A 26,384-nucleotide genomic window follows, 5' to 3' on the forward strand; every position below is an offset into this window, starting at 1 on the left:
ACGTCGTTCTTCAACTCCTAGAGGCCCTAGGCTTCTCCCTCTACATTTTAAATTGTGAGCAGCCTATGCCATATAATCTCTGCAAGGTCCTTTTAAGCTCCAAAAATCAATTACCTTTTAGCTAATGACCTTGCAACACAAGCAACAAATCATGAAAGACGAACACACCTAACTGAACAATTCATACAAATGACTTCAAATAAATAACTGCTCTTTAACCTAGTCAAACCAATTCTCTTAGCTTTGTTTCTTCTCACTCTGAATGATCTCCAGTATTCAGCATCAATGTTGACAGTTTTTCTTAATAAGATACCTAGCTTAATTCTCTTGATCATAAACTAAAAATAACAAAAATAATGGTTTGACACTAACGGTACCTTGTGCTTCTTCCCCCTGTAACTACAGCCTGCAACTGAGGCCTTCTGTTCCTTGTCATGTATTCATCTACAAGTTCTTTCCTTTGTCCCTTCTAGCCACTAACATAAAGTGTCCCTGAGTTGCTTCCAAAGCCAGCGAGCTGAAGTGCTGGAAAGTTAATCTTTGACACATGAGACTTTGGGGGTCTTCCTCCTGAGGTGAAGCACAGAAGAGACAGAACACAGCAAATGTCACGTCTGTTTCATTCACTGCTATGTCCCCAGTGCCTGCCTAAGATCTGGCATGCATTTAGTGACCAATAAAACACTTCTGCCTGACTAAATGGGCTCTGTTTCTTTGGAAAGAAATGGAAGTCAGGAGAAGCATATAGGAGAGAGTCAGTAGGGTAAGAGGGCGCTGTGCTCTGACAAGGAAAAGAGGTGGAGGCAAGGGAGTGAGAGAATATGAAATTCTGGTGGTTTGGTTCTCAGAATATGGTCATTACTAGCCTAGAGAATTTCTAGACCATGCACAGGTTAAAGAACTAGCTAACACATGTTCCTTGAGCCTCCTACTTGTCTGTAGATCATATTGGACAAAATGGGTTCTGTTCTACAGAACACTACATTCCCATGGAACACTGTTTTTCAAGATACTAGGAAAAACTGGAAAAAGGGGCACCTTCATCAAATACATTTGGAACTTTCAGTGTTAAGCCAAGTTAAAATAGGTTTCCTCACAGTAGAACTTCTCAGTACTTCTAATTTACTAATATGCATTATAGGTATCTAAGAATGTATGTAACATGTATAGAGAACCTCAGAACGAATATGATCAAGGAAACTTTTCCTCAGAGTGTCTCACAGGATAGTGTTCCATGAGACACTTAAGGAAATAATATTCTTGCTAACCTAATAAACGCTGATCCTTAAACATTCCCTGATTCAATGATGGTCTAGTGATAAGATACAGAAGGAACAAAGGACTACTTGCTTACCAACTATTTTGATTGATGTTTTGTAGAACTATAGCCTATTCTAAACCTATGCTCACACCTAATAGAGGCATCACTGAAATATGTCCACACAACATCTTAAATATTTCCAGTAATGGGGTACTTAGCATATCACAAAGTACTATTAGCATTAGAAATAGTTTGGTTCTCTGGGAATCTTTTTCAACTATTAAGTAATTTCAGGAATTTCCTTTATTTTATTCTATATGCACAGAAAACCTCAAAGAAGATTTCATTCATTTATTAAAAAATGTTTACTGATTGTCTTTTTGGAGACAGGCACTTTACAACTTTATCTACGATACAGTTATACTGGTGGGGTGACACAGTTTCATTCTCTACCATCACTTGTTAAAAATTAAAACAAGAATTTGCCAGTATTTTAGATGTAAATAAAAAATTTTAAATTACCAAACAGGATTATTTGTGACTTATTGTTCCTGGCATTTTATCCGTGCTGTAACAATATTCATTCCCAATCCGTAGAAAGACAGCCACCAAACTATGAACTGATAAAATGGGAAGCAGACTAGAAGAAGGAATGTCATTTCCTGCCTTTTTGTTTATTACCTGGATATTTTACAAAATGGCTCCCAGTTCAAATTTAAGAATTATCCATTCACTCAGCATCATAAAGTTCTATAAATCAAACATGAAATTGACTTATATTTTAAAAGTCCAACCCCCCAAAAGAAGACCTTACAAAAATGAAGTAACAAAGAAAAATGTTTAAAATGCTTTAAATGAAAGGTAGACCGTATTGTTGTGATTGCAATAGGTAAAAATACATGTAAGTGGTAACAACAAAAAAAATCAAGTTATACAAATGGCTGCTGATGGCAGCTTATTAGTTTTCTTTTTTAAGATTTCTTCTAACACTATTGTTACATTACTCTTTTAATCATCTTCTTTAGCTATTATGAACTGTGTATCATTTGAAACTATTGCTTGATTCTCTTAAATAAAAATAAAATATACCATTAAACCCCACTGAAGATATTAAGATAATTTGAAGTTTAGATCTTTTTACTTACTGTTTCCTAGCTAGTATTTGCTATCTTCACTCACAGTATTTCTTCTCTCAAAAATTAAAAACTATTTTAGTTAGTCCTACCTGTACCTACTGTTATGTTCTAAGGACTAAAGGAGATGGGTATATAAAGTATTTGGTTTGTAACAAATGCTTGTTCCAATCCCTTGTTCTACCTTCAGCAAGTTTCAATCTCAGTCCTTTTTTTGATCAGAGCAGGTCACTCACCATGCTCAAAGCAACATTGTATTGAGCCTTTTTTGCCTGCGATTTCCTCTGACTTCTGCAGTAACAGTAACTCTTTGTTGTCATAGCCTGCCTCCCCACAACTCCTCCCCTTCTATCTTAATCACTAGTCTTAGGAACTTAGGCTAACAGGCATAGGACTGGCTAAGAAAAAAAATAAAAAATAATAAGGTCACTAGCATCAATTTGTTGACATTATAAAAACCCGCCCTTGAAAAGTGTCCATTTCACTCGCAGCTGTTTTCTCACAGCTACTAAACGACTCCTTAATTCTACTGGTCGTGTCCTCACTTTTACACATTCAGTAGAAGTATGTTTTTGAAGCGGTTTTCAATCTGTCAACATAACCACATGTGAAAAAAGTACATTTTATAAAGGTTAATAGTACTTTTTGTGGATCTGGAGGAAAAAGAATAAAGATGTCTTCAGGGAAGAATCTTTATGTGTTTGCCCCGGAGTTCAAAAACAACATGGATTCTTAAAATTTCCTTTTAGAAGTTGAAATGCCATCCCAATTTGAACTTAATTATATTGAAGATTTTCATTAGGATAAGAGTAATTTCATTTCTTAAATGCTCACTGCAACATCTAGATTGTGCTACGACTTTAGTAACCTGGGTGTACTAATATATAACTGTTTTGATAGAATGGGTGGAGAAGTAAGGCCATTTTTAAAGATGAGAAGAATAACAATATCTGAGAAGCGAAAGAGGAAGAGAAAAAGAATGACAAAAGTCTGTGCTTACATTCTGAGTGAGATGAATACTCATGTTCCAGCTGTAGAAAACACTACTGCTTCATAATACATTAAAAGAAGAGAATATTACATATAATGTCAGTAAAAATTGTATATGGAATAAGAAAAGAGAGTAGGATGATCTGCCTCAGAAGTTTAACACTGGTTAAGTTCAAGTAGTGGGAGTACAGGTGATGGAATTTGCTATTTTTGTGCTTCTGTATTTCCTAGATTTTCCTACAATAAACCTATATAATTTTTCTAATAAAAATAAAACATTTTGTGTTTAAAATATAAACTTTTAATATAAAGAAAACAAATAAATAAATTTTGATATCAGGCCTACAAATAAGATAGAATCTATTTATATAATAAAATGAAACTGCACATTTGTTGGCCAGCATATTAGTTTTTTGTTTTTCCCAAACACATGCACGGAATTAATTCTGCTTTGAATTTTATGAGCCCAAAACATGGAAGAGCCCTTTCATGACACACAAAAAATGTGTTACGTTGATGTTTTTTAACAATAAACCTCTAAATTATAAAAAATAATGCAAATCAAAATCAGTGAAGAAATAGTTTTTAAAAAGCCAGAAAGCTATAAAACTTAAGAGCCATGCTACGTACGAGTCACCAGTGATACTGAAGCTACTAAAATGTAGGTCATTTGGCAAAAGAAAATAACACAGAATGGATAACTTATTTTATACATGATTAACAGTATTTTTATTTTTTAAAAATCCTCCAGAAGATGACTTATTTTTAATGTTTTAGGTTAGTCATGTAACTCTGGGTAAAATGTGTTTATTTAGCTGATTCTATTCTCCTCTATTTTCTTTGATTCCAATCATTATTAGTAATTATACAGTGCCTCATTCATTGGCAATATGCCAATGCCCTAACTCTCTGGCTCAGCTACCCTGTTTTTGCCCTGATCATTGCTGCTGATCAGGTCTCACTTGCTTTAAAATTCCACTTACCTCATCTGATTTTACTGACACTTGGTTTACACATCAATTGCCTACTCTAACCTCTCACTGCCAGTTTCCAAATCAATGAAGGTACTTGGATAACAAAAGGAAGGTGCTCTATATGCAGAAAAGCATAGAAAATAATAGGCGGAGGGAATAAATTTAACAACATGCCTTTTTAGAAACAACATGATGCTATGAACTATGAATACATTTCACTTTAAGTTTTAGAATTTAAATTATTCCATAAATTAAACATTTTTGTCAGAAATAAAGGCTGCATATGATTACTTAGATTCTATGTTTAACCACTCATGACTAGGTCTAAAATGTTAGCTGTATAACCATAAACACAGCACAAAATAACTCAGTTAATAACATTCTCGAAACTAAAATTACAAGTAGAATTCAGCAGTGTCAAACATAAGCCCACTTGCAAACATTTATCATTATTCTTCTTTTCTTTGCTATCAGCACTTGGCTTGTTTCCTTCAGTGTTATCTTTAAAAAAACGTATTTAAAAAAAAATTCTTCAAGAACAGTGTAACCAAAAAAAGTGAACTAAAATACAATGCTGTTAATAAAAAGTATTAAATATAAAACTTATCAGTACTAAAATGTAAATCTTGAAAGATACTTAACATATTTTTGAAATAACCCCAATATTTCTTGGCTTACTAGTGAGAATGAGCATTTTTCTAAAGTTTATTAGCTGTATCCCCCCCGTGAAAGCTGTTTATACATGTCTTTTGTCCATTAATCTACTGTATGTTTTCTTACCAAATTGTATGAGCTCTTTATATGTAATATCAATATCATCCCTGTCACGTATTTAGCAAATATTTTCACCCATCTTTTTTTTTTGGTTTTGATTTAATAAGCTCTCATTTCTTAATTTTAAGTTCATTATGTTTAGAATATGACATAATAATAAAAAACAAATTAAGGAATTGTTTTTTCCACAAATGAGAATTAGTGGAATAATATAGTGCTTATAAGATTTCCACTGAAAAAGGACAAGCAAACCTCAATCTTAGTTTGCTACTTAGAGGAATACTCAAAACACATTCAAAAAGAACTATATTATTTTCCAAATGATTCAGAACTGTTCAAAATGATGAGCCTTGTATCAGTTATGAAATGAACACAGTTTGTCTGGGAAGGCATAACAATAGCAAATACAAGGTAGGTTATTCTATGATTATTCAAATCTAATAACAATGATTAAACATAAACTAACTTATACTTAGAAAATAAAAATATGAATCCAAAAAATAAAATTACGGAAAATCTTACTTTTCCTCTTTAAGGTGATTTACTGGAAGTATGAAAAGGAGTTAGGATTACTTTTCTCTTTTAGGAATATTCAGAAAACATTATTGTGCTAAATAATTTCTCTTCAAGAATATTGGTTTTAGAGATCAAACTAAGGCTAAGCACATGAAAATAACAGCATAGAATGTGATAAAATAAAAATTAAAAGTAGAAGGCTTCCCATTAAAATTATCACTATATTGATGCAATAAGTATAAATGCATATCATGCATTAAGACAATCTGATATACAAAAACCCAAATTTGCATGATGAAGTACTCGTTTATATTACACAACGATACTTGGTTTATAAAAGGATTCAATACAGATTTTCTAAATGGTCATTTTCCTCAACAAAGTTAAATGTGTAAAACTTTAATATCTCTTTGAGACAGTGATCCAAGCTTCTTCCTTGGATGATGTCACCAGTTCATACTTTGTTTCAACAACTTGTCCCTCCACAGGGAGTAGGTGCAGCCTCCTTACCAGTACACTCAAAAGTACTGTGGCCACCATATATGCAAACCTAGTCAGGAAGAAAGTCACCTGGTTACTAAAGATTAACACTTATACTCTAATTATATAGACTGTTCATTCTCATTAACAGTGATCATCAAAATTATAAGTACAAAGTCTGGCATCTTTCCTTTCAATTTCCTTTCTCCATCATCTCACCTCAACTCTGGGCACTCCTGTGTGCCTGAGAACCCGAGCAAGGAGAAGGTTTTCATTACCGATTCATCATCAAATCGCTCTGGATCAAACCTAAAGAGAAGATTTGGGACTGATCACATCATAGCTCCACTGGCATTGTACATATTTACATGATAAGAACACAAATATATGATAAAGTTTAAAAACTACTGGAGATAGAAACTGCTGTCACATTATATTTAAACTTCACCTATTATTATGTTCCTAAACTCTTGAACATATATTCAATTCAGTCTCTTTTTGCTTATTTCCAAACAACAGATGCAAAATACATTTCTCTAGAACCAGGAAGAAATGAAATTGTAAAATGTGCTCACAGTATTTTATGAGATATAAGGATAAATCATACAAAACCATATAATGAGTATTTAAATTTAAGAGTGTTCAAAATATGTTACATAAGACCATCTGATCAACGTGAGGCATTTTACATTGCCTCTTCAATTAAAATTTATTTCTTAAAATTGGAAACACTAGACTTAAAATTATATTCCTCAATTACATTAGACAGACTTAATGAGGGAAATAAAGAGGCTAGGAAAGATTTTTTATTGTACAGAATTTTACTGTCTAAAAAGTCACTGGGAAAATGGGTATTTTAAAACAAAACAAATAACCCACCGACCAAAGGAGCATAAAAATTCCTCCCAAAACAAATGTTTTTAAAAGATCTCAACACTACTATGAGGGAAAAAAAAAAAGAATTCTTTCTTTTTTTAAGAAAGTCTAAATTACCTTTCACTTTTGGAATACACCATATTTACAGTCTATATAAAAATTTGTATCAAATTTAACCAACTTTTCTTTTTAAAAACTATCTTGAAAACTGAGACCCTAAATGTTCACTTGAAGATAACAATGTATTCCCAGATTAAAAGAGAATCAAATTTGATTTTTCCAACTATTTTATGAAATACCTCACAATTTTAAGGATTAAAAATTAAATAAAAGCCAAAATGAAAAATAGATAGTTTAATCTCAAATACTGGAGGTTTTTCAATTTTAAATATTAATTTTTTCAGCTTTATTGAATTATAATTGACAAATAAAATTGTACTATATTTAAAGTATACAATACAATGATTTGATATGCATACACATCATAAAAGGATTCCCACCCTCAAGTTAATCAGCATAGCCATCACATTACATATAGTTACCATTTCATGTGTGTGTGGTTAGAACACTTAACTTCTACTCTTTTAGCAAATTTCAAGTATACAATTTGGTACTATCAACCATAATCACCATGTCATACATTAGATCCTCAGACCTTACTCATTTTATAACTGAAAGTTTGTACCCTTTGCCTGCTCCCTATTCCCTATCCCCACCATTCTGTCCCCTGGTAACAACTATTCTACTCTCTGTTTCTACTCTTCTGTTGGAAGTTTTTTGGTTTTCTAGATTCCATATAAATGATATCATGAACAAACTTAACTATATAAAAACATTAGCTAAATACAATTCCCTGGCAATACACATTATACTTACAGCTGTTTTTTCTGTAAAATTCTTACTTTTTTCCCCCCTTGTGGTTGGGAAGATGCTTGATACGATTTCAAACTTCTTAAATTCACTGAGATGTTTTTTGTGGCTTAACGTATGATATATCCTATAGAATGTTCCATGTGCACGTGAAAAGAATGAGTATTCTGCTACTGTTGGATAGGAAGTTCTACATGTGTATGACAGTTCCATTTGGTCTAAACTGCAGTTTAAATCCAATGTTTACTTATTGATGTTCTGCCTAGACGTTCTGCCTACCCCACTGTTGAAAGTGGGGTACTGAAGTCCCTTACTATTATTTCATTGCTATTTCTCCCTTCAGATCTATTAATATTTGCTTTATTTACTGAGGTGCTCCAAAGCTAGGTGTATAAATATGAGAAATTGTTATATCCTCTTGATGAACTGATCCCTTTATCATTACATAATGATCTTCTGTCTCTTGTTACACTTTTTGGCTTAACATCTATCTTGTCTGATTTAAATACAGCTTTATTTTGGTTTGCATTTGCACAGAATAACTTTTTCTATCCCTTCACTTTCAGTCTGTGTCCTTACAGCTGAAATGACTCTGTTATAGGCAGCATGTAGTCAAGTCTTTTTTTTTTAATCAATTCAACTACTCTATGTCTTTTGATTGGAAAATTTAGTCCATTTACATTTAAAAAATTATTGATAGGTATAGATGTGCTAATGACATTTGGCGAATTGTTTTCCAGCAGTTTTGTAGTTCCTTTTTTCCATTTCTTCCTTTGTGACTTCATGATTTTCTATAGTGGGATGCTTTGATTCCTTTTTCTTTATACGTTGCACATTTACTACAGGTTTTGCTTTGTGGTTATCAGGAGTATTACATAAAACATACTATAGTTCTAACAGTCTATTTTAAGCTGATAACAACTTCAAATGCATACAAAAGTTCTACATTTTCACATTTTCCCTCAACACTTTATGTTTCAGATGTCACATTTTACATCTTTTATTATTTTGTATCATTAACAAATGATAGCCTCAATGGCTTTCAGAGCTAGATGTTTCGGGAGCCCTTCTCTCAGGTGGGAGTCTTTAAAGCTGGGGCATTAAATGTGTGATCCAAATCCCTCGATTCTCAGAGAGAAGCTGGGAGTTGGGGGTTCCCTCCTGATTGCATGGCACTGTGCTGAGGGTGAGGTTTATGTAAAGAGTGTGTCTCAGCCTTTCCTACCTGTTTCAAATGTAGGTATTTTCTCATTTGCCCACTGTGTAGGACTCACTCAGCTAGTTTCTGGATTTTTCTCAGAGGGAACTGCTCCACGTGAGCTGTACACTCAATGCATCTGTGTGAGGAGGGAATTCAGGAGCTTCTGTGTCATCATCTTGGTCCCAGTACATACTGAGGTTTTGATGTTTATCACCATTGTTTTATCACCATTCCTACTTTAGTATGGTTTTTCTGTTGATAATATTTCATCCTTTGGTATAGAGTAATATTTACATTATTAACCATTTAAGCTATAAAATTTGAACCAGGGTTTCTTCCTCTGAGACACTGCCAATAAAGTAACAGTAATAATGCATTTCTATGCATTTATTTTTGTAAATAAATCATATCTAGACATTTTTCTACAAGGAGAATAAGGTGATATTAGTTACTCAGAAAGAAAACTTATAAAAACCACAATGAAATATCACCACATACCTATTAAACAACTAAAATAAAAAATGGTGACAATAATTAATCCCACTGAGGCTAGAGAAAAGCTGAATCTCACAAACACTGATAGTGAAAATCTCCGAAAAATAGCCTGGCAGTTTCCTGTGAAATTAAACGTGCACTATAACCCAGCAATCACACTCGGGCATTTATGCAAAGAAATGAAACCCTATGTTCACACAAAAACTTGTACATAAATGTTTATAACAGCTTTATTCATAATATCAAAACACTAGAAACAACCCAAATGTCTTTCTTTCAGTGGGCGAAAGTTGAACAAACTGTACATCCATACAATAGACTACTACTCAGCCATAAAAAGATATGCAGCATGCGATGCTGACCTCAAGAGCATTAAGTTTAGTGAAAAAAGTTAACCTCTTCATCTTTCTCTGTGTGACAATTATATTTAAACTATAATTAATCAACTGTCTCTACACGGTCTATCTCAGTCCTGCGAACATTTTTTTTAGTGTGAATTAGTCTCTCAAGGATCATCTCAAGGTGCTTACAAAAGTGACTCTCTGGACCTTTCACAAGAGATAAGTGATAAGGTCCCAACTTAAGAAAGCTTTTCCTTGGCATACAACATTATTACTAACATTTCCTAAATTTTATTACATTTGATTCCTAAAAATTATTTCCACATCTTAGCATATATTCCTTTCAGTATTTTCAACTTGTAACCTAGATTCTCTGAGTGTTTTGAGGATAAGAATAATGTCAAAATCTCCAGCAAAGTTCTTATACTTTTCATATGGTACCTAAAATTTACCAAAAAACTTGGCATTTTTCCACATGAAAATTTTTTAAGACTTTAAAATTTGAAATTTTAATTTTTTTATAACTATAAGCATACTTTTTTTAAACTAATGTATATCCTTAATTTTGCTTAAAAAAGCCCCTTGGAAAACAAAACTTACTTAATTTTTACAGCAAATTTTTTGAAGGACTGCTATTTCATTTATTTATAGACTTCCCTTTAATTTAATCATTGAACCATTAAAAACTGACAGAAACCCATAAAATGTCCCACCCTTATGCTCCAGAAGTAGGTTTCCTAGTACTTCAACCATGCCATAAATCCTGCCCCTGGAGTTGTACACAGCTGTCTTAGCCCCAATCAACTCAATATATAACCTTCTTACAGGGTGGTAAATCTTAACCCATTCCTTTAAGGCAGAGTTGACCAGATGCTTACCTAGGAGGCAAACAATATGACCATCGTTCTTCATTCTCACCACGTAACAACAGGAGCAAAACACCTACTTTCTGACCTCAACTAGAGAGTTTAATAATTGAGACCAATGGAAGGAAAACTAAGAAACTGCACAAGCAATACCTACTTACCAATAAAAGAACTGAAAATTCTATTGGAATTAAAGGATAATTGTAGAGATCAAGTAATTAAATAGATCTCAGGATAGAATTGGTGATGGAGGGACAAAGAGTAGCAGACAGCAGGTTCATGAAAGAAAATGTAGTGAGCAGAAGACATACAGGGAAGGCAGCCACTTTCTTTTGTTACATCATTGTTACGTATTGAATTTTCTCCTAAAAACTTAGAAAAGGAATGCAAAACAGGCAAACACATAAAAATCAATAACCACAAAGACAACGACAGAAATTTCATACTTGTATGGAGATGGCCAAGTACTGGGATCCTGAAGTACCACTCCAAGGGCATAAAGGACAAGGGTCTGCAAAAAAAAAAGAAATTACTCTAGTTATTCAAGGCCTAACAGAGACAAAATGACTCCCAGAAAGCCAACTCATCCTAAAAGCTCTTTTAATATAGATAATGAATACAAAATAAAAAATAAAATAATAGAAGAAAACACAGGCCATTACTTTGGTGATCTCATAGTGAGAAGGCATCTCTAAGCATGTCACAAAATATCAAAGCCATAAAGGATTAACAGACTTAACTATATGAACATTTAAAACCAGTATCCAGTAAAAACAAAACAAAACACACCATAAAACCAGTAAAAAATAAATAATAGACAAGAAAAAAATATTTCCCATATAATTGACAGAATATGTATAATATACAAAAAGACAAGCTCACTAGAAAGAAGATATATCACAAAAGAAATACAAGCTGTTAGTATATGTATGAAAAGCTGTTCAGTCTCTCCAATGATCAGGGTTTGAGACAACTTTTCATACAAGATTCACAATATATATAAAAGATTCATAAATCCAGAGGTGGTAAGAATATGGAAAGGAAAAGCGTTCTCATATACTGTTGCTCAAAATATAAATTGCCTTTTAGAGGGCAATTTAAATTTTACACACACACACAGTTTGGCCCCAAAACTCCATTTCTAAGGCTCTACCCAATACCTGTACAAGTATGTAATTTGTAATAATGAAAAAATTAACGTCAGTCTAAATTTCCATCAATGGGGACTACTTAAATAAATGATGGTACATTCACACAATGCAGTAATTTACATCCATTAAAAATAGCTAGTTGGATCTGCAGTAAGTGCCAGTTGTATTAATAGCCATGATATACTCAGCGAAAGAAAATTAAAGAACAATATATGAAGAGTAACCTTTCACATATAAAGTTGGTTTTTTAAAATACATACATATATATATGTGTATGTATACACACACACAGAGTAACACACATACACAGAAAACAATCTGCAAAATACACACTAAACTATTAACAATAGTGCCTATGGAGAAGTGAGCCTTTCTTTTATATTGTTTGATCTTTAAAACAAGCATATATCATTTTGCTATGTAAAATAACTGTCTTTGATTTAATAACAGGTAGCATTTACTAGACACTTTAAACAATAAAGACTTATAAATACACACTAAAAAAATTGAAAAGAATAACTGAATGAGTTAAGTATACCAAATGTTTCCTACCTCCCTAGGAATAATAAATTTGTCAATCTTTCCTTCAATATCTTGAAGCCGGGCAGAAACTGGGGTCAGTTTTGCAGTCCGAACAGTTTCACAAAGCACTTGCCGACAGTATCTGTTTAAAAAAATTTCTCTGAATATCTTTATCTGGGAGGGGCAGTTGGAAGTGTACATACATTAAGGTATCATTCAACAATTTTCATAATCTTCCTAAATTGAACTAGCCACATCATAATTCTTACCTGCTTAAACTACCTTACATATTCGAGGTATATAAAGTTCAGGTGAGTAAAAATTTAAAACAAACAAAAAACATTAAAAGTACCAGAAGAAAACTCAAACAGTATTTTTACAATTTTTGAGTAGAAATGCAGTTTACTTTTAATAAAGGAGTTAATAAAACTTTTAATAAAAGACTTTTCTACTTAAAATTATAAAAATATTGACACAATGATGAATACTATAAAGAAAAATACAAATAATCTGACTACAGAAATTTTTGTTACATACTTGCAATCATCATAAGTAAAATTACAAGTAGGAAAAATATTTACAGTAAATATATCCTTAGTGCATCAAAGCTCTTTAAAAATCCATAATTAAAATGATCAACTACCCCAACAGAAATATGAACAGAAAATATAAAAAGCAAGCCATACACAAAAAGAGAAAAAAACACAAATAGCCTGGAAACATAAGAAGTGATTTTCAATCTCATTAACAATGGAAATATTGCCAATCAAAGCAAAAATTTTTTACCTGCCAGATTAGCAAAGATGAACAAGAGTACTGTCATAGACAATACTAATAAAAATAGAGAAAATGACATTCATGTTCAGTTGGTAGAAACACAAATTGGTACAACCTTTCTGAAGGGTAACTTGGCAACACATATGAAAATACGAAGTATGCACCACTATGAGAAGAATAAAAGCTAAAATGAATTGAAATCTTGCTATGAGCCAGTTCTGCTAAATACCTTCTATGCAGTATCTCATTTAATCCTTATAAGAAACTCATGGATGGTATTATTTTTTTATTTTACAGGTATAAAAAATGAGGCAATTGTTTAAGATCACACAGCAGGTTAAGTAGTATTGAGAGGATTCAAACCTAAGTCTGTTACTCCATAGCCCCTAATCATAAATACCTACTGTATATATTCTTAAATAATAACCTCATTTCTTGGACCTTATTAACAGAAATAATTGGAAATATTAGCAAAGATATAAGTATAGGAATGTTGATTTTTATAATTTCTAAAAAAGATAAAAGAGGAAACATTTTTCTCTTTGAACAAAAATTTTGGGGGGGTACCTACTACAATAGAAGCACTGTATTAGATACTGAGCTGCAACAGTGAACAAGACAGATACCCTCAAGAATTTCAAGGTCTAGATGGCAGAGGAAGGGACATCAAGAATGAACAATTAAAAAGGCATAGTAACTGTTATGATAAAGAAATTTCAGGGTGTTAGGGAATACATGGCAAGAGCACCTAACTAGAGAAAGGACCCTGCAGAGAAATAAACACTTAGGCTGAGACCTGCAGAAAAACCCCGAGTTGTCTACAGAAGTGAGAAAGAAACACTCTAGACAAAGGAACAGTCTTCAAAAGTCAGAAGATAAGAGAGAGAGCTTTACATCTGAAGAAATAAAAGAATCTCAGTATAGCTGAATCCAAGGGTATGAAGAGGCACAAGTAACAAGAGGTAAAGTGGGAGAGGAATGCAAGGCCTAGCTCCTGAAATGCCTCGTAAGCTAAATAAGTGAGTTTAAATTTTATCTTAAGGGCAACCAGAAGTCACTGCAGGATTTTAAATTGTTGGAGTCATCTGATCAGATATGTCTCCCCAGATATAGAAAGATGACTAGCACAGTGATTCTCAACTTTGGCTACACATCAGAATCATATGAGAAGCTTTTGAAAATTTCTGATGCCCTGAGATTGTTGGTTTGGGATTGGTCCCAGGTTGTACATACAGTCACAGGCTCCATCCAGTAGCACTCTGGAGAATGCACTGGAGGGATGCAAGATCCAAGGCTGTTGAAATATCCCAGACAAGTTGATGGTGCTCTGCATAGAGTGGGGGCAACAGAAAGAACTAAAACTAAACTTCCAACTAAATTTTGTCTGGAAAGTAACACCAATAGAATATAATCACTGATTGGATGTGGTGGAGTTACCACATATAGGAACACTGTCCAAAAAACACTTAGAGAAAAAATGGAACTTAGAGGAGAGTTATATACTTTGTATTTTAAAATGTTTGTAAATTTTTTGTTTGAAATACATATGTATATATGCAAAGAAAAAGTCTGGAAAAATAATAAAGATAGTTAACAATTGTTTTCTCTTATGGGTACATTTAAAAAGGACATTCACCTTCCACTTCATACATTTCTGTATTATAAAAACTTCAAAAGACAAGTATGTATTACTTTTAAAGTTAAAAACGTAATAAATAAAGTTTCCAAAAAATCTGAAGTATTTGTAACAGAAGTCTCCCTGTGAAACCCACAGCTTCAAGTTCTTTCCAATGGCTGTATCCCTATCTTCTTTTCTATAGGGATGCTATAGAAAGATGCTCCTATTTTTTGCTATTATGAATAATGTTGCCATGAACATTCACATACAGGTCTCTGTGTGGACATATATTTTCATTTCTTTTGGGTAAATGCCTGGGATAACTGTTGGGTCAGATGCTATATTTAACTTTATAAGATCCTGCCACACTGTTTTCCAACAGGACTGTACCATTTTGCAGTCCCATCAACAAAGTATGAATGTTCCAATTACTAGACATCACTGACAACTGATTTCATACAGGCTCATGTAAAGGTTTCCCAGAACTATCTTACGATTTTTAAAATTAAATGATGTATCAAAATCTGTATGTAAATATTTTAAATCCCATAAAAATATATAGCCTTCCCAGACATTTTACAATTATCTTTAAATTAGATCGACCAGTTCAAACTTACGTTTTAATGATCTCCTCTTTCTTTTATTGTGTTCTTACCTGAGCTCTTCAATTTTCTCTGGAGTAATAGGACCCTTTCCAAAAACTTGGTCTATCTCTTCATACAGTTTTTTCTGAACTTCTTCACAGGTGGTTAAAAAACAGATTGCCCAGGTACACACTAGGTGAAAATTTATATTAAAAACAATGAAAGCAGCTAATTCATAGTTGAGTGCAAAATAAGAAAAAAACTTACTATTTGTTTTGGTGTTTTCTTTTTTTTTTTTCTGATACAGAAGATATATAAATGCTACCAAAAAATAAAACAAGATTGTTCACAGATTTTGTACTTCATGAACAGAACATGAACATTTATAGAATACTCCCAAAAAGAGACAGTGAAATTTTGAAGATTTCTTTGTTAAAACTGGCCACCAAATGCATTTTACCTTAGGTAAAATAGTATTGATAATAAATAAACTTCACATCTGGGAAAGAGTTAAATGTTGATAACTGTGATAGATTGTCTGGTTCACTCAAACTTGTAAAATCAAAAAACTGATTTATCAGTTCCCTCAGGAGTCTTAATGAAATGATTCATACAAATCAAAGTAGCAGAAGATTTATTTATAAACCAATAGTCCAAATTTTTACTTGTAATGGTAGATATACTGGTTCAAGAACTGAGACCAGTTATTGCTTAGGACAGTGCTTCTCAAAAATCTGGGAGTTGTTCAATGGCACAACCCTACCACCCACAGAGCCTGGCTTAGTAGGTTTAGGGTGTGGTCCAGACATCTATACTTCCAACAAATACCACAATTATTTTGATGAACACAAAAAGCGGAAGATCACTAGCTTATGGCCTACTTTTGCTTAAAATGGCTCATGGATTATATTCACTGAAGAAATCAAAAGCTAAGAAAACTACACGCTGAACATAAAACAGAACAGAGTAGTTATATTTCCTTTAGGAATCCACTGGGATTACAACTGTTCATTATGGAATCACCTAGACATACAGCACCTCTTTCCCTAGATTATGTTTGCAATGACTCTGTCTAATACTATTTCTATGTCAAGTACTTTTAAAATGTTTTTAATATCTACCTCTACTTATTAAATTATCTCTTTCCTGAGCTAACGGGTTGGCTTAAATCTGTCTCAAAGTTAATTTTTCTTAATGTTTGCCAAATTCACATATTATCTAATTCCAATGCCTGGAAAAGACATAATTCACTTTCTACACTAAATATTATTGTATCATTAAAATCAACAGCTACCTGGTACTCAATTATTTTGATAGTTTACTCACACCCAGAGTTTATAAAAGGCATATGAATAATTGTCCTTAACTTTTTCGTACCTATGTTTCTTAACTATGACTTCTGAGTGAACTGTAGAATTTTATTTCACAAGTGACGTGAAAACTTATGCAGACAGTGTACAACAGGTACATGTATGCAATTTTACAACAATATGTAGTAATATACAATAGTGAAAGATTTAGCACAGGGATTTGCATACAGCAGGCACTCATACACCCTGCTTGACTATATTATCACTTAAAATTAATGTAACTGTATAAGCTTAATAACCTCAATGGTCCTTCTGTAGAACTCTATTAAAGAATATGACTGGGGGTATAGCTTTAAAATGTGATTTTAAGCCACTTAATATTCTTTAATTACAGTATTGAACAAAGATACCATTTTAAAGTTGAAAGATACCTTGCAGGTCACCTAGAGCTAAACCCTTATTTTAGAAAAGTAGAAAATGCAGAGGTCACTATCTTGCTCAAGGCTACTTAGTCAAAGAGGAGGGACTTTAATGAAGGTTTCCTGCGTATTTGGCCTCTCAAAAATTTCAGAGATGCCTTAAAAACGAACCATTCCACATGCAAAAATAAATAGCAGTACTCTGAAAATTCCCCCTAAAAACTGCAAAAAAAAAAGATTAAAATATCAACTCAACCTTGGAAATGGTAACTTTTTGTGGTATCCAGAGCACAACTGTGGTATCAGATTTTTTTGAAGGTTTTTAGCAAAGATACATTTTAATGTAATGAATTTTTTAAACAAGTATGCTTTAAAAAGGTTCAATATATTGTTTTTGACACATGCTTACCTAAATTCCATTTTATCTATAATATTTGGACATCTCTAGATGTCAAGATTTTTGCAAAGAAGAAAAATTTATGAGACGTTGACATTTGTACCCGCTTTTAATTTCCTTAAACAGAAAGAGTTGTGAATGAAATCCTTCAAGTGAACATAAGTGTTTTAGATTTTAAACTGATGTTTTAATACTTTCTTTACCATTTTATGTTAGCATATTTTTATGGATATATACAAATTTTTATAAATAATGTATGAATAAATGGTAGTCTGATAAACTAAAAACCAGTAAGGAAACTTAGAAATATATCACACATTTTAGAATTTTAACTAAAAATCACCTTCAAATCCACCAAGAGAGTTCTTTTAAATGATGGTTTCTGTGGCCTATATCCTCTGCTGGCAAACCTTAATAATAGCAGACTGAATTGAAGTCAAAATGAAAAGCCGCAGCAGGAAACTGAAAAGCTCACAGCTCTGACTGCAAAGGTGTCAATAGCAGTTCATTTTAAACGCACTAACTAGAATTCACAATCCATAAACTGTGTCAAGAAATTTATGGCAATGTTCAGAGGTGTCACAGAGCACCTGGGGTGAGAAAAAAAAAAAGGTGCCTGTGTGAATCAAGCCTTTCAAACAAGAATAAAACAGAAGGAAGGGAAATTATAAAGAGGTCTTGCAAACAAATATTTTCTTGATTTTAGAATAGCTTAATCCTTGTACATTTTATAATCTATCTCAAAAAGAAATCAATTTATACTTACATTTAGCAGTTATTATGCAACTGGCCAGAGAAAATATCATACTGTCTTCTAGGATCTAGGAAACAAAACTAAGTTTAGAAACTGTGAAATGTAAAGTGGCCTGTATAAGGCCCCAGTAAAATACTCTAGAGTATAGAACTGGGGTTAAGGAAAGGAAAAAAAGTATGTTATTTCTTTAGGACTCTTTTCACTTAAAGAAAACCCATGTAACGTAAAAAACCAACCTAAATACTACACTGCTTTTTTGATACAGCAAGCATTTTTTTTTATCAGGCAACTTGACGGGCTCATGATACATCCAACAAACTGGCTCAGTCCTATCCTTCTGGCTCAGCCGAGTGCAGCAATGAAGACTCAGGAACAGGGGAGAGGAGCCTGCAACTGTCCGGGAGCCTGATTCAATTTCTCTACCCACACACACACCCAGAAAACCACTTTTGTCTAGGAGGACTCACATGCATAGAGCAGGGCAGAAGATTCCTAGAATGAACATGTGTGGTAATAATGGCTTCACTCCTGACCTTTGCCTGACAACACCGCAAACACACAGCCCCCCAGTAGTGCGCTGGGGTAACAGGTGCACACTGGGAAGGAGCCGAGCCCACCTGATCATGCAGGCAGAGCTGCTTAGTCGATAAAGGCTTATATAAGTCCTCCTGTTATATGATCAGACACACTTTGGTTCAATATCTGCTTACAAATATTAAATATTATATAGCTGCTTCAAAGAGCTAAATAACAGGAAACTAAACACTTGCACTGTTTATGGATGATGTACAACAAAAGAGAAGAAAGCCACTGAATTCTAGGGGGGCATTTGGGGTGAATGAATAAAAGCACACTCTATACATGTCTGATTATCTTTTGTTTGATAAACGTTTAACAAATTACATCACCTGTTGGTCATTAAGATTCCCCTGTACTAAGGAGTCAATGAAAATACGTTCACTGAAGTTTCTTCCTTTTCGTTCTTTTATAATTTTCTTTAAAATAGATTCCAGTTGCATAAGGGCTTAGAGAAGAAAAACAAAAAAAGATTTTAGAATATAAGCATTTGTGAGGATTGAATGCTTTTTGTATTTCTGTACAATGTTCCTATGTGCAGAATAAAACTTTCAAAGGTAAATGAGCAGTAACCAACAATTTTTTAAAAGCTGATTTGTTTAAACTCATCAAATTACTTCTCTTCTTTTTGTTAAAATTAACATATATACCCAAAAGTGCATAAAACATATATGCACAATTTAAGGAATAACTATAAAGCAAACACTCATAATGTCAACACCAGGTCAAGAAGCAGAATGATGCTAACACCTTAGAGATCTCCACACACATACACCCTGCCTCCCACCCCAATACCATCCACCTTCCTTAGTCCTGTCCTCTTAACTGCATTCTTCTCCCGAATCAGACAGAAACAGATGTGAAACAATCAGAAAAGCACATTACTGAAACGTAAAAGATTATTAACTGATACCCAACTGTAAAGAGAATTATCCAAAGATCATTTCTGAGACCCCCTCTTATTCGACCTATCACAGCTTTTGATGTTGATCACTCACTCTGCAGGAAACACTTTTTCATTTGGCTCCCAGAATTCCACACTCTGCTGGACTCCACATTTTCCTCCCACTTTGCTGCCTGCTCATTCTCAGTATCCTTTGTTGAGCCCTTCTCTCTCGAATTTCTTACTGACAGAATACCCAAGGTCAGGGACTTCTTTCCTTGGACCTCTCCTCTTTTTCTATTCACATTCATTACCCTGGTGGTCACCATTCTCAAGGCTTTAAATACAGTCTATGTACTGAACACTCCCAGCTTTATATTTCTAGTTAGGACCGCTTTCCTCTGAACTCCAGACTTGTATGTCTAACAATCAACTCAGCATCTCCACTTGGATGTCTGAAGCATACTAAACATAACATATCCAAAACTGAAGTTGTGATCTTTCTCCTCAAAACTAGATCTTTCCACAGGCTGCCCCATCTTATGTCCTAATAATTTCATTTTACAATTACTCAGGCCTAAAACCTTGGTGTCTCCTTCTCTCTTGTACCCCACATCTAATCTGGCAGCCAATGTTGGTCATTCTATCTTCAAATACAGAATTATTCTCCCTTACTCTTCTATTTTTTTTTTTTTCATTTTATATTTCTGCTACTAGCCACCTAATCCAAGCCACATGATTTTTCTTGCCTGGTTTATTGCAATAGCCCCCTAACTGGTCTCCCTGCTTCCACTCTGGGCCTCTACAGTATATCAAAGCAGCCAGAGTGATCCTTTAAAAAATATAATTCAGACCATAACTCTACTCAAAACCTTTCAGTGGCTTCCTATCTCATGTAGCAACTTAGTCATACAGCGATCTATAAGCCAGAGAGTCTATCCCATCCCCCAATCTTTCTGGTCTCATCTCCTTCTACTCCTCTTCTGACTCATTTCACTCCAGCCACACAGCTCCTGGGTGCACCTCAGATAAACCAGGGAGAATCCCACCTTAAGGACTCTGCAACTACTTTTCCTCTGCATGGAATATTCTTTCTTCCCCTGGACGTGTGGATACCCCACATGATCTGCACTGACTGGTTTCCTTATCTCTTGCAAGTGTTTGCTCAAGTCACCTACCTAATCTGAGTGAAGCCTTTCCTAATAATCTTATTTAAGACTGCAACCTCCCCACCCCGAGCACTTCTATCCCCCGTCTTGATTTATTCTTTTCCACAGAACTTTTCATCTTTCAACACACTGCTGAGTTTACTTACTTAGCCTCTTCCCACTAGAATATAGGACTGGAATTTTTGTTTGTTTTGTTCATTGACATCTCCCCAGAACCAAAAACATACCAGGATACTATAGGTTTTCACTATTTACAGAATTGAATGAATATAATAACATATTAGTGATTAAAATGAGAAATTATTAACACTGTAATGCAGTGGTTCACAAACTTTGCTACACATTAGAATCAAAGGAAGCTTTTAAGAAAAATCACAAAATACAAGCCATATCTCATATCAATTAAATTTAATGTTTAGGAGTGGAAGCCAGGCTTCAAAAATTTTTTTAAGAGTCAATGTGTAGCCAAGTTTGGGAACTACTGCTGTACATTTGCAATCCCAGCAGTGTATCAGAATAAACTGGAGAGCTTTTATAAAAATATCTGATACCTAGGACATCTCTATCTCAGATTCTGAATAAGCTGGCCTAGGGTTGGGGCCTGATCTTCAGTATTTTTTGTTTTAAGTTCCCAAAGTGATTCTAATGTACAGACCAGGTTGAGATTTACTCACTTAACCAAAAGCAGCAGCAACCCCGGCATGGGCTCCCACTCACATAAATACCAAAACACAATCATTTTCAATAAAAGCTCAAATTTGCTCTATATCCATGTTACAGCCCAAGGAGCATATCATACTGGACAATCTATTTTTATTTAGTTTCAAAGAATATAAATTATTAATTTTCATCTTATATTAAGACCAATACTATAAAATACATTTTTTATTAAGGGGAATTAATCCAAATGCATCCATCAAGATAGTCAGAACAGTAATGAAAACCAGATAGCAAAAAATGTGTCAATTAAATTGACTTTTCTGGACTTAACATTGGACATTAAGGGAATCACCAGAATGGTAAGCCCCATAAGGACAGGGATTTTTGTCTTCTATATATACACAGAATAATGCTTAGCACATATAGGACAGGCCTCAATAAACATCTGTTGAAGAAAACAAAGGAAGAGAATCCTGGGAAGCAATACTATTATATACAAAAAATAATCCATTATTCCAATGCAGCCTATGTATGTTAATTTACCCTACCTACTTCCAAAACTGGAATTACAGCAGCTCAGAATAAAGGTATTAAAGCATCATAATCATTAAATCACTGACCAAAAATACAGAACCAAAGGAAAAGGAGGGAGAATAACTTTGGGGGGTGCCATCTTAAACTAAAGTCACTATTTTTCTGTGTAGATTTTATAAATGCGTAACCAATGCTAAATAATTTTGAAATTTCTTTACTCACTATTATATTGCCAAGAATATTTTTTAAAGTTTTTTTAAAGTTTTTTTTTGGGGGGGAATAGGTAAGTAGGTTTTTATTTATTTATTTTAATGGTGGTAATGAACATTGAACCCAGGACCTCGTGCATGCTAAACATGTGCTCTACCACTAAGCTATACCCTCCCCCAAGAATTTTTTATGTCGCTACATTTTTTACACAATATTTAATCATGTTGACATTATTTCTGCAGCAATTCCTATACTGTTGCATATTTATTTTTTTCTGATTTTCTACTTGTAGAAACAGCACTACAAAAATATCCATGACAGATATTTTAGACAGATTTCAGAATGGAATTGAAATATTTTTAAAAATTCATGAATATTTTCTTATTTTAGATAATTTCATTCATTATTTATGACTTAACATGTATTGTTAAATTGCTTTCCCAGGATTGTGCCCTTATATATTCCATTAATTGTTTTGGCTATACCAGCTCTACAGCACCTTCATTCTGCAGTGAGTACTAGAGTTTGTTTACTACTTCACTGCTTTTTCCCCTCTTTTGTTTAAGAAAAACTTCCATAATAGGAAATGTAGGAAAAAACATAAAGGAAGAAAATATACATGGCCTATAATTTCATGATTCAGAGATAACCCTATTCAAATCGGGGCACATTTTCTTTTATCCTCACCAAAAATTAAGAGTGGTAAAACTTACCATCTTCATACTGTTTCTTCCGAGTTATACTTTTATCAAGTGATCCATCTAGAAAGCCTTTTCCAATCTCAGACCAAACCTGAAAACAGGAAAACATATCTATTATCTAAAGTAAATTTCCCAAATAACACCAAGCAACCTAAGCTAATAATGGCAGAACCCCTGTCTCACCAACGGAACCGATGATTAAGCTCTCCCTTACAAGTGCGCTGCATAATCATTTACTCCATAGTCTTTGAGGATAGGGTACATATCTTAATAATTTCATTCAAAGTACTTTCAAACTAATTATAATTAGCAAGTCAAAAGTTCCCTTCCTTTCAGAGGAGTAGGAATGGAGAGGAAAAGGACATGGCAGTAGAGTCAATTCTCAATTTTTTAATGTAATGGCACCAGTGGATACGTAAAATTCATTGGGAATTCCAAATTTTTACTTCACCTGCAATATTGATAAGCACTGGCTGAAAACCAGAAGAAGTTAAAAATTATTCTAAGGTTTAAAGATATAGTTAACAACAGAATAGGCTTCTAATCATCTCAAAATTAGATAATCAACTCCTGAAAAAACTTTGTTTATAATTCAAAAGTTCTGAAAGAACATGGGGAAGAACAAAATATATATTAACCAACATTAAATATTTGAAAAATTATTAATATAGTTGAGTCCTCAAGTCTTACCTTACAAAGACATGCCTTTCAAATTATTTAAATGTAAAAAATAAACTATTAAAAGTGAAAATGTAGAGTAAATGTTTATATTAGGAATATCCTTCGAGCATGACACAGAACATAGGGCAAGAATTCATGATGAAAAATTTGAATTCATTTAGCTACTTCATTCCAACGACAAAAAGCTGAACAGACTGAAAAATCAACAACTCTTCTTGGATCGCTAAGATGATCCAAGGTGGAGGACCTAGGGCAAACTGAGGTCCCCAAGAATAGAGAAACAGGCAAAAACAAGGAGTCACATCTTACCAGAACAGACACAAGCAGAAACCACCTCAAGAGCCTGTGCTGGGGTAGAAAAACCTGAACTGGAACTGACAAACTGCAGGAGATTCAGTATACACAACTCTGGCAGTTAAAAACTCCAGGGGGACCCAATCAACAGAGCCCTGCAAAGTATTGTGAGGTTTACCTCCAGGAGCTCAACCAGGTTTCCAGAGTAAATGCCAGAGAAAAATCCCTTTGGATTTCCAGCAGGGGGGCTGAAAAAAGAACCAATTTGAAATAAACCAGAGCACACTACTCTTAACAAAGGCATGCACTTGGAGGGAACTAGTCAATCAGAGACTAACTTACTGGTGTTTAACAGAGTTGCAGGAGATATTCAACCCCAATTAGGTCTAGCCTACACATGGGAGAAGGGAAACTCCAGCTTATGTTAGCCATCCTTTCCCACCTAAGAGGGTAGAGAAAACTGCGAAACACTTGTGCAGTTCACAGTCCAGATGCGCAGGTCCACTAAAAGACTGAGAAGTAATCACAGGATTTCCCCACACCTCCCCACTACATCACTAAAGGTCTATGTACACCAGTTTCTTTTACCCAGTACAACATGTCTCGCTATAAGAAAAAGTTACACGGCATACCAAAAGGCAAAAAGCACAATTTGAAGAAGCAGAGCAAGCATCAGAATCAGATATGGCAATATTTTGGAATTATCAGATCAGGAATTTAGAACAACTATGATTAATTGCTAAGAGCTCTAAAGGATTCTTGGGTAAAGGATAAAGTAGAAAGCATGCAAGAACAGGTAGGTAATGAAAGCATAGAGATGGAAATCCTAAGAAAGAACCAAAACACTAGAGATCGAAAACACTGTAACAGAAATGAAGACTGTCTTTGATAGGCTTATTAGTACACTGGTTGTGGTTTAGGAAAGAATTTGATCCTGAGAATATATCCACAAAATACTCAAACACAGTTTCTTACAAAACTAAATATACTCTTTCCATATCCAGTAATCATTCTCCTTGATATTTACCCAAACAAGTTGTAAACTTACGTCAATACAAAAACCTGCACACAAATGTTTACAGTAGTTTTATTCATAATTGCCAAACCTTGGAAGGAAACAAGATGTCCTTCAGTAGGTGAATGGATAAGCTGTGGTACATCCAGACAGTGGATTACTATTCAGGTAAAAGAAAGGGGCTATCAAGCCATGAAAAGACATGGAGGAAGCTTAAATGCATGTTACTAAGTGAAAGAAGTCAATCTAAGAAAGCTACATACTGCAATATTCCAACTACATGACATTCTGGAAAAGGCAAGACTATGAATACAATAAAAAGAGTTTCAGAACTTGGGAGGAGAGATGAACAGGCAGTGCACAGAGGATTTTTAAGGCAGTGAAAATATTCTATTGATGATATTAGAATGATAGGGGGAGGGTATAGCTCAAGTAGTAGAGCTGCATGCTTAGCATGCACAAGGTTCTGGGTTCAATTTCCAGTACCTCCTCTAAAAATAAACCTAATTACCTCCCCTGCTACCAAAATAAAATAAATACAACAATAAAAAAAAAAGAATGATGGATATAAATCATTATACATTTGTCCAAACCCACTGAATGTACAACATCAAGTGTGAACTCTAAAGTAAATTATGGACTTTGGGTGATTATGACATGTCCAATGTAGGTTTATCCTTGGCAAAAAATGCACCATTCTGGTGAATGACACAGATAATGGGGGAGGCTATGCAGTGTGGAAGCAGGGAGTGTATGGGAGGGAAATCTCTGTACCTTCCTCTCAGTGTTATTGTAAACCTAAAACTGCTTTAAAAAAAAAAATCTTAAAAAGCACTATAAATGAAAATAAAACAAATTGAAAACTGAGATTAAAAATAAAGAGCTCTTACAGATGAGTAAGAAAAAGAAACATCAATAGAAACATAGGTGAAGGAAGGACATGACAAAGCATCCCACAAAAGAAACTGCAAGTTTTTCAGCAAAAATATTAAACAATGTTAACCTCACAAATAAAATAACTAAAATTTTAATCATAAAAATTCATTTTCTACTTATTAGATAGGCAAATATTTAAAAGACAAATAATTCTAAATGTCAAAAGCACAAGGAAAGGGCACACTAACATTTGTGGGATAACAACTGGGACAATGGTTTTGGAAGGCAGGTCATAAACACAGCACACTGAGTGTGAGGTGCACATTTTTTCACAGTTTAACATCTGTGAAAACAGTATGCATTTTACAAGTGACTACATCTCCCAAGCGTTGTCAGCCAAGCAGCAGTCACTGCCTCTGCATTCACAACCTGGTTATTATTCCCCGTAGCACAACTGCACTACAGCAACCCCTTGG

The 26,384-nt window shown here is 33.9% G+C and overlaps 1 protein-coding gene across 1 annotated transcript in view; it reads right to left on the bottom strand.

Moving 5' to 3' along the window:
- Positions 1 to 1,597: 1,597 nt before the first annotated feature.
- LOC105098979 (cytochrome P450 20A1) overlaps positions 1,598 to 26,384 on the bottom strand; it is a 47,051-nt gene continuing 22,264 nt past the window's right edge. The window contains exons 6-13 of the mRNA XM_031451967.2: positions 23,055 to 23,133; positions 19,218 to 19,333; positions 18,322 to 18,376; positions 15,501 to 15,621; positions 12,481 to 12,592; positions 11,224 to 11,288; positions 6,348 to 6,437; positions 1,598 to 6,198 (exon numbers count right to left, since the gene is read on the bottom strand). Coding sequence (XP_031307827.1) covers positions 6,048 to 6,198; positions 6,348 to 6,437; positions 11,224 to 11,288; positions 12,481 to 12,592; positions 15,501 to 15,621; positions 18,322 to 18,376; positions 19,218 to 19,333; positions 23,055 to 23,133 — 789 coding nt within the window. The 3' untranslated portion in view covers positions 1,598 to 6,047. The remainder of the gene's footprint in view (positions 6,199 to 6,347; positions 6,438 to 11,223; positions 11,289 to 12,480; positions 12,593 to 15,500; positions 15,622 to 18,321; positions 18,377 to 19,217; positions 19,334 to 23,054; positions 23,134 to 26,384) is intronic.

The sequence above is a fragment of the Camelus dromedarius genome, chromosome 4 (genome assembly GCF_036321535.1).
Source record: "Camelus dromedarius isolate mCamDro1 chromosome 4, mCamDro1.pat, whole genome shotgun sequence".
NCBI classification, from domain to species: Eukaryota; Metazoa; Chordata; class Mammalia; order Artiodactyla; family Camelidae; genus Camelus; species Camelus dromedarius.